Genomic DNA, 18180 nt, shown 5'->3' on the forward strand with positions numbered 1-18180 from the left:
AAACGTAAACGTGCTCCATCCTTCCTATTCTGGTATTTTAAAGAGTACTTAGCAGAAATATTAAACAAACTAACTAACAGGGTTGCAAACTCCCAGCAAAAAAAAATATGGAACCACCCCCCACCCTTAACCTCGAGATGCTTAATCGACATAATCAACTTTAATTTAATGCACGTGCTAAAAAAATGCACAGAAATCAATTATTTTTCTACAATATTTAAATAGATTCAACATCTTTCTTCAACAGAACTGCAGACTGCACAGATGGTACCTTCCCAAAGGAAAAAGTACTACAGCTTACTAGGGTTTATTAGACTTAATAGTTACTATATACAGTAATGGACTTCTATGCATTTTACATCATATTAAAACTTTGGTTATAAGATTCAGATAATTATTTATTAAAAGCGAGATATTTTAAATGAGAATAAGAAAGAAAAGTATGTCTTTGTGCCCCCTTCTCCCTGTTCATGCCCTATCGGCCCCCCTGGCTAAACTTTGCTAGATCCGCCCCTGCACAGTTACCAGCCGTCAGCTACGTAGAAAAAGATCCTGGTGTAGAAAGTAATATTAAATAAATTCTAACAACAGCTTATCAAGCTTAAATATGCTGCTGTTGTTTATCCGCTAGTTTCCTCTTTCTGGTGCAAAGTGGGTCAAAAAGAAACAAGAGAAACCGGAGTCGCGACACCAAAACCGATCAGCTGATCATTGATCAGTTTCATGATTGAAGTAGCAGCAGGAGAGGGAGAGAGAGAGGGAGTCGCTCCATATATCGGTTGTTATGCTTAACGTGAAAATGCTTTACAAACATTCAGAGATGAACTTACACACTTGCTTTACTTCTCTCTGGGAAAACTTTCTCAGAGATGAAATACCAGTTTGGTAGCGAGGCTCCAAATGCTCAACCAGACCGCCGACAGGTCTCACACGCCACAGCCGCTCTTTCAGGTGACGCATACTGCGCCGACGTGCTACGGTTATGAGCTGAGTTACGCCATGTCGCAAGTTTTTTAAGGTGCTTTCATGATATTTAACGGATCGGATTACATTTTTTATTTCTCTCCAATATCCGATCCAGTAATTTAGGTCAGTATTGGTCCGATACCGATACGTAATATCAGATCGGTCCATCCCTACTTCATATAACAACAAAGTAAAAAAGCATTAGACAAACAATTAAGAAAGTTCCTGTGTTTTCACTATCTGCTATAGAAATGATGATTTTTACAGTGAGTTCACTGTAAAAAAAATTAACAATACTGTTTTATAATTACAGGATGTATTTAATTAAATTTTTTTATATTAAATATCTCTAAACATCTTCATGTTGACATAAAGACGAGTCTGGCCCACCTGAGATCAAAGTGGGCCACGATGTAAAATGAGTTTGGCCTCCCTGCTCTAGAACACTGGATCCTTTCACACTGGAGCTAAACATCATTCTTCTCATAGGGGTGAGAGAGATGTCACGACAGTACTACCTGTTATTTTTAGGCAGTAACTGCTGAAGTAGACCAATAGTATTCTTTCAGCAGGGTAATTTGCCCCTTTAAACAATAAATGATGGAGCATCGCTTTGGTTCTTCTGTCTTATTCTGCAAACAAACCATAAATGAGCAGTTTGCAGGGTTTTAGGTCTGCCTGTATCTGCAGCTGTGCTCTGCTTACTGCCTGAACATACACACACGTTACCTCTGACCTTGTTTGTTGTCTGTACCAGAAAGGGGCAGGTTACCATCTGGATCTGTTTTGGGTGGCTGTTCTGCTAGCAATTTGCTCCTTCATGGGTCTGCCGTGGTACGTGGCCGCCACCGTCATCTCCATCGCTCACATCGACAGTTTGAAGATGGAGACTGAAACATCGGCTCCCGGAGAGCAGCCAAAGTTCCTGGGTGTGAGGTAAGAGCAATGCTTGTTAGGAAGACGCCCCCTTTCTGGACTGTGGTCACATACAGCCCGATGACAGTTTTAGTTTGACTGTGAGAAATGAATGGCTTTTACATCTGATCTGCAGGTGAGATTCCAGGAAGGAGGCAGAATCACTTGGTTAGATTTGGTCAACATGCATCAAAGAGCAGTAAATGGATAAAATTCGGGAATCTTTCAGATATTTCATGCACTAAATTGAAAATGGAATTAAGTGCTTTCAGATGAAGGATTGTGGTTAAAACTGGAAGGTCCATGAAGAAGGACTCGTGCTGTGATCTGCTCAAACACGAAGTGCTCTGCAAATGGCCCGAGTGTTGCAGCAGCAATGAATCATTTTGAGATGTGATGAACACAGAAGCAAAATATATGTCATGTGCACTGGAAAGAAGGCTGTTCATGCCAGAAATGCTCAAATTAGCCACACTTGTTTCGATTTCTTACTGTTAGATTAGCTGATTAGTCTTAGTTTAAAATTTATTAACTGATTAGCAAATAAGCAGCTAAAGACATCCCTGCCTACTTCAGGTAGATTCATGTTGAAGGACTCAATGACAGATGTTGCAGCTGTGGCCGCTGATCAGGGAGGCAGTTTGAAGCCTCAGATTTCTTTAGCCGATCACTCTTAATATGAAACCATATACTCATTGTTAATGACCTTTAACTGATAAGTATTCCTCCATTGTGAAACATGTTATTACCAGGATTTATGAAGCAGACTCTGATTTGTTATTCGGTATGACCCCAAACGAGTGACTGAGCCCATAAACTCGTCACAACATGTTCACAGAGGTCATGACAGAAGGGTGTTTTTCCATAAACTGCTATAGGACCAAAGCCTTCTTTTGCAACCGCATCTATCGCCATCTGGTGGCCTTTAGATAGAACGCAGGCTTAAGGCACGTCAACGCTGGCTTCATTTTTCTGACCTGGAAGTTACGTCTGTGTTTTTTAGTGTGCACACGATCTCTGAACAAAGTGTCTCGATCACTATTATCATTCAAATCATAATCAATAAACACTTATTGCTGTTGGCTTGTTGATCCTAGCTGGTCAATATTGTTCATTCAGTGTTTGGTCTCAATAAATATTTCAGAAAAAGCAGCGTGAGACAACTTTAACAAATGTTCTTTTTTTTCTCATCATCTCAGGTTTTTAATGATTATCTGTATTTAAATTAAGCTGTTTTATTGGCAGTATTAACATATTTTATTTTCAGCATCTTGCCTGGTTCTTCCTTTGTGTTCATTTTAGTTTTACGGGGCTTTTGATTGTTTTCATGTCTGACGTCCTCCCCGGCCTCCTGATGTGTCAGCTGTAAGCTGAGCTAACAAACCGTAACACCAAAACATCCACACTAACTCTGAACCCTCTGCAAACACTGGTGCTGTTTTCTTTTTCTTGGCTAAACTAATTTACGAATTGGCAACTGACTGCCAGGCTGCTGCAGATCATGACTTTATAGCAAGCAGACAGCTCAGACGCTGCAGTTTTGTTCTTGTGTAAAATGTATTTTTCTGTCTTTTTGCAGAGAGCAGAGGGTCACGGGTGTGTGCGTGTTCATCCTCACAGGGCTGTCTGTGTTTATGGCTCCAGTTTTAAAGGTGATCAATCGGATATTGATTTTATTTCTTGTCTTGTGATTGATTTGTTAACTTGGCATGCCAGTTAAACGGTTTATGAGTTTAATCAATGTCCTTCTAGAAGCAGGTCTTACCACGTACCGGCCATGTTGGTAACAGCTCTGGGGAGGAGTTTGAATTTATTTTTAAGCCTCTGACTAGAAATCAACAAACAACAATACATTTTTAATCGATCTAGAGACATACAATGCAAGTACTGCTTAAATGTGATTTACAAAAATGCTAAAAAGCTCTCTTTAGTTATACTGCACAAAGTTAAACAATATAAAGGCAGTGTAACTTGGCTTCATCGCCATCTCTGAACAAAAGCCATGCTAATTCACATTTTGCTCCTGCAAAAAATGCAAAAAAAACCCACAGCTAATGTCTAAGGAGCTTGGAAAGAAAAGCATCTGGACTTCTTTAGGTTTCTTAAAGATGTTTCATCCGAGAAGCTTCTTCAGTTCTAAGAGCAACTGGTGGAGAGTCCCAGATTTTAAGCCCTATGGGAGTGTCCCCAACAGGGTGATGGACCCCTTATTGATCCTCTACCTAATCACATGAGCCAAGGTGTCATCTGGGACCCTCTTTCCAACCTCCTTAGGCTACGATGACCTGGATCACTGAGAGCCCTCACAGACACGATTAGCTAATATGTCCCATTTCAGTTTAATGTGTTTGAATTCCAGTTGCTTTTACGTGACTTTTCAAATCTGCATCAAAATGCAACGACTTAAACTTGAAATGAAGTGAGAACACAATAAAGTGGTAATAGTTTGTCTAATATGGCCGGTGGGTCATATTATTATGAAGAGGATCTGTACTATTTAATCAGACTTCTCTGCTTTTTAACATAGTTTTCATTGGTCAAATTAAATTTAAAAGAATAAACGGATTTCTTTATCAGGCTGCCCATAAACCTGCATAATAAATACACTCACTGATTACTGATAAGCTGCTATCTTATCAGAATCTTTATCGTCCCTGCAGCAACAAGGCGCTGAGAAATGACATTGAGGTCCAGTTCTCTCAGTTCAAAAGAAGATCGCTCAATACAATAAAAATTAACACACACACACACACAATAAATACTTATGTGGATGAAGTCAAAGATCAGTGGAAATTTTTTTTAAATCCTTCTAGACGTCAGTTGTCTCTCAATGACTTTTACAGCAGCGCCATTAACTTTGATCTTCGGCCACCGAGAGGCCAGACTCTCTCACAAACTTTCATAAATGTTCACAAACTTTACAACCCAAAGACTTTTGCATGCCGAACACATGCCAAGTTCCTTGAGAGAGTTTCATATGCAGCTTTCCCTCGATTTATACAAATCAGCCCATCTATCAGTAGATTACAAAGATTAGATATACTTACTCTCACCTCATATTTTAAATTCAACCTTTGAAAGCTGGGTTCAAAAAGCTGTCATTGGTTCCCTTTGCAGCACAGACGGTGTGTAAGTAATTTTATACTTTTAAGCGACATTCAGCTGCTCTTCTTTCCTGCGACTGTCGACAGCTGTGGAGTAATACGACTTCTCTTTTTGGAGCTGTGATACACAACAGTCCACACGCTGTTGTGGGACTCTTTGAGAGCACTACACAACTCATAGGCGACTCCACAAATTCGGAACAAATCACACAAATTTGAGTGGTTTCGTTTTGCTCACTAACCTTTACATATTCTGTGTTTCCTAACAAACCAGGATCTAAGTATCATCTGTGATGTGCATTCTTCTTTTTCCCTTTACCTAGTTCATCCCCATGCCTGTGCTGTATGGAGTCTTCTTGTACATGGGGGTCGCTTCTCTCAATGGAGTGCAGGTATCATTTTAATTTTTTAAAAAAAACAAGCCACGGAAAAATTTGACTAAAGAGAAACTGATGTCAAAAAACAAAACAGCAGCAACAAAAAAACAACTACAATTACCATATTTCCACAAATTAGACTGGTCGCACTTTGAACCCAGGGAAAATATGGGGGGGAAATTCTAACCCAGCTGCTTAACCGTCCATTTCCTTTTAAGAAATGGACGGTTAAATGGTAAAAACAGACACAGGAAGCGCTGAGTTGGCAAGGGGAGCGTGGAGGATGGTCCAGCTTTGAAGTAGCACATGTAATGTTATGCTTGTTGCGTCAGAGCTGCTGCATGTTTGTTCTGGTTTCCTTCATGTTAGAGAAGCAAGCCTGTGACACCATAGGTGCAGAGGCTCTTTGGATAGAAGACCATCTGTGCATCAGCACAGACAGATGTGCTCAGAGTCAGAGAAACTCAAGCTGCCTTGCTGCTTTTCCCCCCTTTGAGGTAGTCACTCAGCACTTGTGTAGGATAAACTGCATTATGCTGTAAATTTAAGGATACCAGCTGGAAATGATTGGCTGAGTCTTCACGCTTAAACATAAAAAATCAAAACATGCTGCAAATGATGCCTGGGTACCTTCGGCAGCCGATATCAATGAAAGTCTCAGAATAAGGACTTTGATAGTTTCCTTTACTTTAGTTGCAGTGAAAAGCAGTGATGGTTACTGAAGCTCTGTCATATTAATTGGTACCACGGTCTCTCTGTAGTTCATGGATCGTCTTAAGCTGCTTCTAATGCCGGCGAAGCACCAGCCGGACCTGGTTTACCTGCGACACGTTCCTCTTCGGAAGGTCCACCTCTTCACTTTTATGCAAATCCTTTGCTTGGCTCTGCTCTGGATCCTCAAGTCCACCGTGGCTGCCATCGTCTTCCCTGTCATGGTGAGACATCTTTTTATTGAGATGTTGCTAATTAAGTTTCCAGCATCCTAGAATGTATAGTTTTAATTAATATTAGTGAGTAATGTCTTGATGCACGCTCAATCACCCAGGTAAGTGGATCCCAAAAGGTTGATTCTGTTCATCTGGACGTTTTCAGTGTGAGAAACATTTTGTCACAGAAGAGCCACCTCGTCAGGTCAGGACTCTGCAGACTATTTACACCTACAGGCCAGTGGACACTCTTTCAAGGATGAGGATGTAACATCCTGGACAGGGAGGAACGCTGGTTTGAGGGGGGAGTCAAGGAGGCCATTTACATGAAAAGGGAAAGACCATCTCTGAATTGAGGACAGACTTCAGCTTGTCCAGAATGCTGCGGCTCGCCTTCTGACTGGCACTAGAAAGCATGCCTCTATCACCCCTGTTCTTATTGGGTTGCATTGGCTACCCATAAAATATCGCATTGAATTTAAAATATTGTTGCTCACCTTTAAAATTATAAATAATTTAGCCCCTCGTTATCTTGTCGATCTTCTTAGTCTATATGTCCCTGGGCGAGCCCTCAGGTCTTCAGCCCAATTACTCCTGGCTCAGCCTAGATCTAGACTTAAATCTAGGGGTGACCGTGCTTTTGCCCTGGTTGCACCGAATCTGTGGAACAACCTTCCTATCGCTATCCGTGCGTCAGACTCCGTTTTATCTTTTAAATCCCATTTAAAAACTCATTTATTCAACATAGCTTTTCCATCTAGTTAGCGTCCCTGTTTTATATTTGGTTCAATTTCTTATTTATGTACTTTATCTTTTAGCTATATCTGTTCTTAGTAACTTTGTTCTTATATTCCCTTTTATTGTTGTATAATTAGTGCCCTTAACCTGATGACATATGTGGTACTTTGTTAATAGTCTTTTATTTATTGTCTTAATTTTCCTGTTTTTATTGTAAAGCACTTTGGTGTACCGCTGGTCTTTTAAATGTGCTATACAAATAAAGTTGTATTGTATTGTATCGAGGAGGGGGCCTAAGGGTCCATCTGTCACCATCTTACAATGCTGTGATTGCAGCCATTCCCCAACTCTTTGATCAATGCTCCGTGGGCTTTGATCAATGGTTGCTGATCAATGCTCATGACAGTTAACATATTAACGATCAAAGAACTGACCTCACAGCACATTGTTCATTCAGTGGTGCTGGTTTCAGTCATTGTGCAAATGTGCTGTTTATGAGAAATGTTTCTCCCATTGAAAACGTCCAGATGAACAGAATCAACCTTGTGGGATTAGTGAGTAATACTAACACCTTTTAGTATTATTGTAAGAGTCATATCACAGGTATCATCAGCAGAAGGACTCTGATCTAGGTACATAGGTATTGGGCAGATTCATAATGGCGTGACGAAAGTTTCATATCAGAACACATTTTTACAGCTTAAATGGAAAGTTCATTAACAGAGAGTTTGTGCTGTTTTAAAGCTAAGCAGGCACTATGTTCAGCATTACACTCGCCAAAGCAGAATTAAAGAGGTTGTGACCAGAAATGCATTTTCAGTTCACGTTCAAATCGTTTCTCGAAAGTTTGTTTTGTGTACTTAGACTTGAGTTTATCTGGGTGATAAATCAGCAGAGATTATCCCAGTACTTCATGTAACAGTTATATTGCAGGATGTTGTTATAAACTTTATTGAACGATAAAGTTTGTTGTACTTTTCAGAATCAAAGTGAAATAATCAGGTTTGACGTGTTAATGTGGGCTTCATTTATCATTCATGTCATATCATTTTATTTTATAAATTACGTAGATTTCAGCTCATGTTTAAAAAAGAAATATCGATAGAATTAACGCTGACGTCTTTCTGTCAACGAATGATCTCAAAATCAGATCCTCGCTCTGGTCGCTGTCAGAAAGGGGATGGATTACCTGTTCTCTCAGCATGACCTCAGTTTCCTGGATGATGTTATCCCAGAGAAGGACAAGAAGAAGAAAGAGGATGATAAGAAGAAAAAGAAGAAACGTGGCAGCATAGACAGCGACGCTGACGACGTAAGTTTGGGATATGTTCATCTCTTACATTTCTAACTCACTCTTAGGTTTATTTGAGATTCTTCATTCTTAACTCCTTTTGTTTGTTTTCTGTTACAGCAGCTCATCCTAACTCGGGGTTTATGCACATTTCTTTCATTTTTAGGTTGTAGTTCTTCCAGTTAATGAACATGAGAATGTTTAAGAGGCGACATATGCTAAAAATCATCATACCTTCACCGTGTAGACCGGAGAACGCAGTGGGTTTTATTCAAGCACTTTGCCTTTTTAGATATTTGCAACACAGAGTAGAGATCTTATCGCAAGAGTTTTGACTAAAGGCTAAACAGTGCACCTCAGGACAGTTAACTGTTAGTTAACGAGTCTCCTGCAGCCCAGTCTGTATGATTGCATAGTAAATTAGGTGAAAAACAGCCACACCCCCTTCTTTTGAATACATTTAATGAACTGTCACTTTAAAAACAGGTGAGCAGTCTGTGACGTATCCGTGTGTTTCACCCTCAGTGAGTTTGCTTACATTTACATTATGATTTACAATCACAGTGGGTATTAAAAAGTACAAAACCTTCATATGCACTGGTTTTAAAAACAAGACAATATTATTTTATGTCTACATGACTTTAAAAACATGTTAAAATTTCCACATATTTTTACTCCTGTGTGTTAACGCCATCGTCGTGCTGCCACACCAGGAACAGGACTGCATTCAAAATATAATTAATGACTTTGCTCCAATTTCTACACTTTGCAGAGATGTGCAGTGGGCCCAGTTGGACCCTCTGGCAGGCTGCTCTGAATTATTCACTCATGACTGATTTTCTTGTAGCTCTGAACTGGATATGGCTGGAAACAAGCCGGTGAAGAGAAAAAAGAACGTCTCCAATGATGATGTTTCCTCTCTCCAACAGTCTGACTATCCTTACAATGAGAATATTCCCAGCATTAAAATCCCCATGGACATGATGGAACAGGAGCCCTTCTTAAGTGATAAGGCTTCTGACAGTGAGTAACTACCTGCAGCACCGGAGAAAACTACTTCTTGCGCCTGCCTAACTTGCTGTACTTAGTAAAGATGTGGTGCCTTTTTGTCTGTAACTGCATGATATTTAAATTCGCTTTACTTCTTTGCCTTTCTTTGTGCTTACTTCCTTTCAAACATGCATGAAAGCTGCTCGCTTTCTACCTCGTCCTGCTCGATTAACTTCTTTCCCCCCCATCAGTTTCCATTTTCAGTTACGTGCTGTTAAGTCTGACTTTGTGGATCCTGCCTGTTTAAACATATTGAACAGTAACTTTAGTTTTATGTACAAAAGTCTTTTTGAATTCTAACTTTTGCCTTAATATATAACTAATGTGTGTTTGCTGAAGGACTAGTGTGTAGACTTAATTACAATTATTGGAGGTTGGAACTAACTGATTAGCCCTGCTTTTCAGAGGGTGTTGATTATTATATGTTTTAGGAAAACTGATGATCACTTCACCTAATAAAATAAAATAGACTACAACACAGCAGACCCTCTCCTGAGCTTTGTCTGGGCTGGTGTAGAAATATACTAGAACAACCTTTAAAGACTCTTTTAAAGCAGATAAAAGTATGATACACACTGGATGGGGAAAAATAAATGACCCCAGTATCACACACTGGTCCTTTAATATTAGAACAAATGCCCATTTACAACATTAAATGAACTGACTGGTTTCTATACTTACTGCTGTATTCATTACAGTATCTTTGATCCACACTGTGTTCCTGGTTTTACCTGCTGCTTTGCTCTTACAGATGCTATGACACACACAGGACGTCAAACATTAAAGTGTGTGTCACAGTCTATCTAACAAATTACATGGATATCTGTGAGCTAATGGCTGTTTTCTTTGGGGGTTTTTCGTAGGAGACAAGTCCTCATCATTCCTTGAACGACACACATCGTGCTGAGCAGCTTCGCTTCTACCAGGCCAACTACTTGTCCAGGTGAGACGTGTGTGTGGATATCAGAGTGTGTACAGACGGGAAGCTGAGAGCCACAGACTGTCACAGTGCAGCTCACCTGCCAGACTAAACTAAATGGCAACGAAACAAAACAGAGCCTCCACCAATTTCCTTTTGCATTTAATAAAGACAGTGGCATCAAAGATGGCAAAAGGTCAGAAGGCACGCTAACTATCCCCACGCGTAATGCTAGCCTGAACTTTAAAGGTCAGTTAGGCTAATTAGCTTACCCATGGCTAAACTGTATTTTCCTCAAGGGGAAGCAAAGCGCTGGGCGCCATATGCCAGCTCGTCTGTCTGCCCTGTCATGCTGTTTGCATGCTGTATGCTAAAAAGTGAAAGGCTTCTGAATACTAGTTTTTTGCTGTGCTTTTTTTCTGCTATGTTCACAAAAGAGTTTTGACTCTATTTTATTTCCTTCAGTAAAACAAAGGAGCTGCTTCAGTGAGACTTTTTCTTTTTTAGTGAGCTAATATTTTATTTTGTTTTTGGTTTACTTTTCCACAACTTTAGAGATAAATAAAGTTTGTCCTAAACAAATTTTGTGACTTAGTCTGTGTTTTACTCAGATTAACTGAATTAACTGACTGTAGATGCTGGCTAACCTAAGCTGCCACGTAACTGTTAAGCCTTTTGAAAGACAGCAAACTGAAATCTTCCATGCTCGGCTGCAACTTGCACCCAAAGTGCTTTCTAATGGCCAATGATGCCTCCAGAATCTGCATTATCCCAGATAATACTTTATTATTTTCAGCAAATATGCATAGGATTAAAGCTACATAATAATTATGGTCCCAAACTATAGCATTCAGACCCGACGGGTGTACTTGGAAGCAAAATTAGCCCATATTTTCAGTCTCATGGAGACTCATCTGTTTGTATGAGTTTTAGTTAAAGTCATATGTAACTTTTTCACACTTTCCCGTTTGCGTGATTTAGTTTCTGTGCCGTAGCAATGCAAAAAGTATATAAAACAACAAAGTGTGTTTCACTAATTTTCCCATCTTTATGGGAAAGCGTCAGACATGAACACACTGAATAACATCAAATGTTTAAACAAGTTAAAGATTGAGAGCTGTAATGTGCAGCACCACCACGAGTGGTAAAATATATGAGCCTGAGTAATTTTTCACTCGTGCTTGTTACGATCAAATCGAAACATTTACAAAATTTCTGCAACGTCTGTGTCGTGGTTCTGGGTCCTTTTAACCCAGCGTTTTGAGTTTCTTGTGTTTTGCTAATATTTTGTAGTATGGTTTATGTTCTGGTTCATTAGTAGTCCTAGTTATGCTGTTTTGAGTTTCCTATATTCCCTGTTTAGCTCCCTGTGTCTTTGCCCGCTGTGTCTGTGTTTATATCTGTTTGTGAGTCCTTGTGTCTTGTTTCGCTCCTTATGTTTCGTTGCATGTTCCCCTGTCTATCATGTTTATCCATGTTTCCCTCGTGTTCCCTCGTATTCCCTCGTGTTCCCTCGCTCCCTCTCATCTGCCTTTTCTCCACTCCAGTGTCAGTCTTGCGTTCGTTTCCTGTTTTATTGTGAAAGTCTTGCGTTCCATGTTCAGTGTGTTTAGTTTTGCTTCCTCGTGTCTAATTTGTCTCTGCTGTGTTCCCCATGTGTTTCCTGTTCCCTCATCATCCTATTGTGTATTTAAGCCCCGTGTTTCCCTCTGTCCAGTGTCGCGTTCTCCCTCATGGTTGTGTGTTATTCTGTTTGCCTCCACATGTGTTTAGTTCTTATCATGTTGTTTTGTATTGTTTTCCATTTAGTTAATAACGCTGTGTTATATGTTATCTGCATTTGGGTCCTTTCACAGCCAGTTCACGACAGTTTCTCTCATGCAGACAAAGTTGATAACCACCATTGTGACATCCATCATCTCTGACTGGGGTTTTAGGTTTTATCGAGCCAGCTAATGCTAACAAAGTCTGACTATGTTGAACTTCATTGAACGTCTGCAGGAACATAACCTGCAGGATTATCAAAAGCAACCAGTTGAATAACAGCTGTGTGCACGTAGTGTAGTCCTATAAAACCTTTAACTGCGTGTGGCTCCACTGGTGCTCGGATTTGTGAGGTTAGCGGGATTTAAAAAAAGAGAGCTAAACTGGTTCGTCTTAAACTTGCCTGTGACTTGTAAGAGATTAGTATCTTAAACTGCATCTTAGGCCATTTTGTAGTGTTTTTGTGTATTTAGGAACACAGATCAATCTGCTGTGTGGATGTTGTAAGTCTATACTGCATGATAAATGCACACTGTGTTCCACTGATATGAGCTTTAAGGAGACAATCGGTCTTAAAAAGGCATGACAAGAATAGTTTGTGTGCAAATATTTATAGCAAAGATTATGCTGCTTAAGAGAGATTATGTTTTTCCATCATGTCCACAACTTCTCACAATGACCAGGATCTGCGCATTGTGAGCACATGCAGGGTCAAGCTGCCTTCCCATCACCCCATCTGCCCCACAGTTGTCCCACTAATCCTCTTCCATCAGCACTGTAACCACAATGTGTGAAAAGCAGCTGCGATTACAGGACATCTGCGATGTCAACAAACCACAACCAGTGACATAATTGGTCCGCAGCCGCAGTGCTCTTTGGTCACATGACAGATTAAAAAGAAATATATATATATATATATATTTCTTTTTAAATGTTGTTTTCTTTTAGGGTTAATTAGCTGGGTGCTTTTTGATGTCATTGTACTTTAAAACATTTTAGGCATTTTAATAGTTACATGCTCATTATTATCACTGGCATCAGTCCTGGGTATCTATTGTAGTAATGACGTTACGCTGACCCTGCTGTTAAAGTAATCCTGTCCCACTAAGACTGAAGGCAAATTGTTTTGAGCTCAGATGACCTCAGGAAACATCAGATCTATACTGAGGTATTAGTGAAATACCACAATAAAGTGACCTAGATGTGAAATGTTAAGTCAGCTAAACATAAACTAGTAACCAAGATAAGTAGTTTTTAAGCAACAATGCCAAATAATCACCGGGTACAACCTTTGAGATGTGAGCATGATTTTTTTGGTGGGCATCTATCAGATCTTCGTCATATTTACACTGCTCCCAAAAAGGAAAACTTTGAAATCCTCCTGGATATCTACTGCATACTGATAAGGACAGGATGACGTGTTAGGAACAGAAGGATGCTGCGTTGTTTCAAAGAAAAGAAAGAGCTGAATTTAAAGACTCCCTAAAAACTGAAGTGAAAAGTGATGCAGCAGGCGAGTCTGCTGAAGCTTCATCTAATCGACCCCGAACACCTAGATGATATAGTTGACGCACTACGTCTGCTCACATGTACTTAAAATATTTTATTTTTGTGTTTCAGTCCTGAGATGAGTCCGCTGAAGTCTGTGCCTCAGATTAGAATAGACATGGACCCAGACGATGATAACACTTTCTACTGGAAGAGCAGAGGATCCGAAACATCTCTGTAGATCTCCACCAACCTGCAGCACAACTTTTCTTTTTACTGACCTTCAGTGATTCTTTTAACTCCGATCTCCTTCATGACTTCAAGACTTTGTTGTGAAGAGCGGCACGCTTTAGAAAAAGCATTACGCTGCACGCTCTATGGTCTTTCCTCACCACGTTTCTCTCACAGCTCCACAGTTAGTCTTTGCTTACAAAGGTAACCCCTGAATACTCTTCTATGCAACTCCTACGCATCACCGACCGAGGCTGCAGCTCACTCTAACCACGCATGGACTGCCCTCCCTGCTCTTTTTATATAAACATATACAAATATCATCTGTCTGAGTTTTTATATAAACCGAATTATTCTAATAACATTTTCCTGTAGCAGGAAAATCATGTTTTTATAGCTCTACCTCTTGTTTTAGATTCAGTGCTTATCATGAATGATTGCAATGTGTTGATTTTTGATGGGGTTTTGATATTTTCTCTCTGTCCTCTTGTAGAAATGATTCACACAGATTCACTCTATGATCATAGCTTATGAAGGAAATACAGTAGATATTTAAGTCAATTAATAGCAGATTAACAATGCACATTTGTATGTGCAGATGAGGAAAATATTTTTATTCTCACTTTGTGATGCAGTTTTACTTGCTTCAGTTTCTAGTTTTCTGAATCTTTTACTCTTTTGCTTTTGTTACTCGTTTAATTTAAATCATTTTCTTTTGTTTTGCTTTAAAAAAAAGATTTTATTGTGTGTGTGTTTGTAACATTTCTTATTTTTTTCTGTTCGAGTAGAAAAGAATCCAGCGACAAAATCATCCGATTTTCCTCCGCCAAACTTAAACTCTAACTAGAAATGCATATCATAATAATTATTGTTGCTGCACAAAGTACTTTACCTAAGTGGCTTATAAGAGATTGATTCTTAAAGTAACAATGTGAAAAAGAGGAGACAGGAATCAAATCCACGCGAGCTCAGTTCGTTTTTTTTGTTTTTCTCAGCTGTTTTTGGAATTATCTGATGATGTGAAGACGTGTGATCTCATGAGTTTTTAATAAGGACGTGTTTGGGCTGTAATACAACGGTCACATGCCATCTGTGCTTAAATTCAGAGACTTATTGGTCGTTGTTATGCAATCCTATCTTCTTCAAATCCACACAAAGACCCGTGCGCACGTCAGCTGTCAAACATGTCTTTGAATCTCTGATTGCTGGTCAGTGTTTGACTCAGTTTTCTTCACTCTAACTCAAATTTCTAATTACCAGGCAAAGCATTTTAATTTTGGCCCCCATAATAAAAATTGTCCTGTTATAGCCACTATAGAGGGGAAGAACAGGGCATGTGAGTGTTATGTTTAACCCACACACATCCTTTAAACAGTTGTTAAAACATCATGTCAGTGAGGCAGAAGATGCACAAACTCCATATTTGCTCCAATGTTTTAACTTCAGACTGTTTCCCACAGAATGACCACGTGCATCTCTCTGACTGCTCGTCTGTTTTTGGCCAGTTATAAAGGATAATTCAGGTTTATGTGAACTTATATTACATGTATGTGGCTGCTGTGTGGGTCGTGCTAACTTTGAACTCTTCACTTCTGTTGTAGTAATCAGGCAGGAAACAGAAGTTGTATTTAGAGAAATACAAGCTCCAAAGGTTGTTTGAAAAAACAAAAAATTGTAGCTGACCCATTATGCATCAGCTGCAGGTTTCTTGGTATATACAAAGAAAAATGTTCTTTTCTTCAGTGCAAAAACATTTTACAATTTCCCCCAAACTGCAGTAAGCATCTCACTGAAACAACTGAAAGCAAAGTGCTCTGCTCCTCGTACAGGTAATTAAGTAAAAAGAGCTGCTGTACACCCACTTTCACCTGACATGCATTTTACTTTAGCAGCTTTGTTATATAATTTCCCATCAAAATTTATATTTTCTTATGTTAATAACTCCATCAGATAGCAGGACATACAGGTGGATGTAGACCCTGTGCATCTTTAACATACTTATTCCTGGGGAATACAGATTACCTTTGCACGGTAAGATAAATAATGCATATTTATCTTACAGTAGTCATTACTGTAGCCCCTCAGTTCATGATGACTCTCATAAGCAAAGAAAAAAAAAAAGACTGAACAAAAGAGCCACTTTAAATGTTGAACGACACTCTCTTGCAGTTTGATCCAAACAATAGACACAAAAAGCTTTTACATGCTGTTTTTGTTTTGTTTTGTTTCTGTGGTGAAGATGGAGCTCAAAGTTGGCATGACCCACATTAAAAGGTTAAAAATAACCCACGGTTATCTTTTAACTCCAGTACAGCGATCTACACCATCTCCCCACTGAAACTCTAATGGGTGCACTGAAGCACTTTCTCACTTTTTTCATTTAAATTTGAAACCACCGGGCCTCTGCACGGATCGCCACGGTAGAGATTTCAAAGACGTGAATAAACACGCCCTCCTCTTCCTCTGTAATTCACGCAGATAAGAGTCACGACATACTTAATATTCCACCTCAGTATTTACAGCTGTCAGCAGCGGCGAGTGGAAACGAATGTGAGTCAGCGCCCGGGACATCTTCTGTGGGGAGTGGTTCGTTTAAAGTGTGATTCTGTGTAAGTGTGTCGGACAAAAACCTACAACACGACGTGAAAATCTTCTGTTAATCCTAGTGTTCGGAATACTGATGCAATTTTTTTTATTATTATTAACATTTTGTGACTTTTTAGAATAGGTGAAATTGTTTATTTTAGAATTTATATTTTTCAAATGAAATGTATATTGGAAATAAAGAGAATTATCAAACAGCACTCGAGTGCTCGTCAGTCTGATGTTGGGGATAATTAAAGTGTTCCATATTAAAAAGCCAGCATAATTAAATTTAATGTCACATTTATGAACTGAAACTATTTGAGGATTATTTATGTTAAAGTAAATTTAAGTCACTATTTTGTGATTTAACAAACAAGTGAAACCTGAATAACTGAGTCACTGCACTTTAAACCTTCCTTCAGAACAATCATCAGAAACCACTTTTACTCTGGATAAAAAAAGTCTGAGGTGAGTGGTTACTGATTGATGGACAATTAATGATTTTGCATTTTTGCCTTTTGAACATTAGTTAAAAAAATCTCTTTTAATCTCTTTAAGACACATAAAAAGTTCAAGGACATTCATCAGTTAGACATGTAAATTTACTTGAATTACAAGTGCTCATGGACTATATCCCCCATAATGCAATGCACCAAGAAGCTGGCAGACTTAAAGCACTCACTAGAAAACACCTTAAAATAATAGTCTGTAAAAATATATATGATATGATGGTGCTGGACGGGTCCTCTTTGCACAGGTTTTTGATTTTACTCACCATTACTGATTATGTAACTCCCTCTACTGTCAGCTGAACGGTACTGAATACTATAGCACAGAAAAGAAGATCAGACACCAGCGAGGGAGGATAAGAAGGACAGACGCAACAACATTGTCATCCCCTATGTAGCCGGTGTATCAGAAAAAACTCAGGAGAGTTTTCTCCAAGCATGACATCCTGGTGCCTTTCAGACCCAGCAACACACAAAAATAGTAACGCAACCGCGTTTTCTTGTTAGTAACGGTAATGGCGTTGTAACACACTCAGACAGAAACTGGTTCACCCGAAAGACAAAACTCCAAAACACAGACTTAACAATGTGGTGTATGCTGTACAGTGCAGCGAGGAATGCCCAGACCTCTACATCGGAGAGACCAAACAGCCACTTCACAAGCGCATGGCACAACACAGAAGAGCCACCTGCACAGGACAAGACTCAGCAGTCCATCTGCATCTAAAGGTCAAAGGTCACTCTTTCGAGGATACCAATGTTCACATTTTGGACAGAGAGGACAGATGGTTTGAAAGAGGAGTGAAAGAAGCATCTATGTCCACTGTGAGCGACCATCTTTGAACAGAGGCGGGGGTTTACGACACCAACTGTCTGCCATCTATAATCCAGTTTTGAGTTCCCTCCCCAGACGCCTTAACGCCCACTCACATCCTGGGACATCTGACCTCAGGAAATCACATGATAAGGTGGGGCCAGGTTTCACAATGAGCTCACCTGAAACCCTGGCTGATTGGGACCCACACCCGCTTTCACACCTTGGCTCATGTGATTAGAGGATCATCAGGGGGTCCTTTTGTCCCTCTGTGGGGGGAAACTCCCACTGGGTTTATATCTGGGACTCTCCACCATTTGACCTTAGAACTGAAGAAGCTTCTCGGATGAGAGGTGAAACGTCTTCAAGCTACTTAAAGAAGTCCAGACGCTTTTCTTTACAAGCTCCTTTGACTACGATGACCTGGATGACTGAGAACCTTCACAGACATATAGTACAGATGTTTCAATAAAAGAGCAGTGTGTGTGTGTGTGTGTGTGTG

At 39.6% G+C, this 18180-nt stretch overlaps 1 protein-coding gene across 5 annotated transcripts in view; it reads left to right on the forward strand.

Annotated features, from left to right (window-relative positions):
- Window positions 1–16573, forward strand: part of slc4a4a (solute carrier family 4 member 4a) — a 67028-nt gene extending 50455 nt beyond the window's left edge. For 4 of the 5 annotated variants that reach the window (XM_084947536.1, XM_084947537.1, XM_084947534.1 and 1 more), the window contains 8 exons: window positions 1724–1902; window positions 3461–3533; window positions 5309–5377; window positions 6124–6297; window positions 8177–8338; window positions 9247–9340; window positions 10231–10310; window positions 13671–13784. In XM_084947536.1, the coding sequence (XP_084803662.1) occupies window positions 1724–1902; window positions 3461–3533; window positions 5309–5377; window positions 6124–6297; window positions 8177–8338; window positions 9247–9340; window positions 10231–10274 (795 nt within the window). In that variant the 3' untranslated portion in view covers window positions 10275–10310; window positions 13671–13784. Of the gene's footprint in view, window positions 1–1723; window positions 1903–3460; window positions 3534–5308; window positions 5378–6123; window positions 6298–8176; window positions 8339–9246; window positions 9341–10230; window positions 10311–13670 lie in introns of all 5 variants that reach the window. The other variant, XM_084947538.1, reaches the window with a different exon arrangement.
- The last annotated feature ends 1607 nt before the right edge of the window (window positions 16574–18180 follow it).

This window comes from Perissodus microlepis, chromosome 12 (genome assembly GCF_051167445.1).
Source record: "Perissodus microlepis isolate ML-2025 ecotype Zambia chromosome 12, ASM5116744v1, whole genome shotgun sequence".
Lineage (NCBI taxonomy): Eukaryota > Metazoa > Chordata > Actinopteri > Cichliformes > Cichlidae > Perissodus > Perissodus microlepis.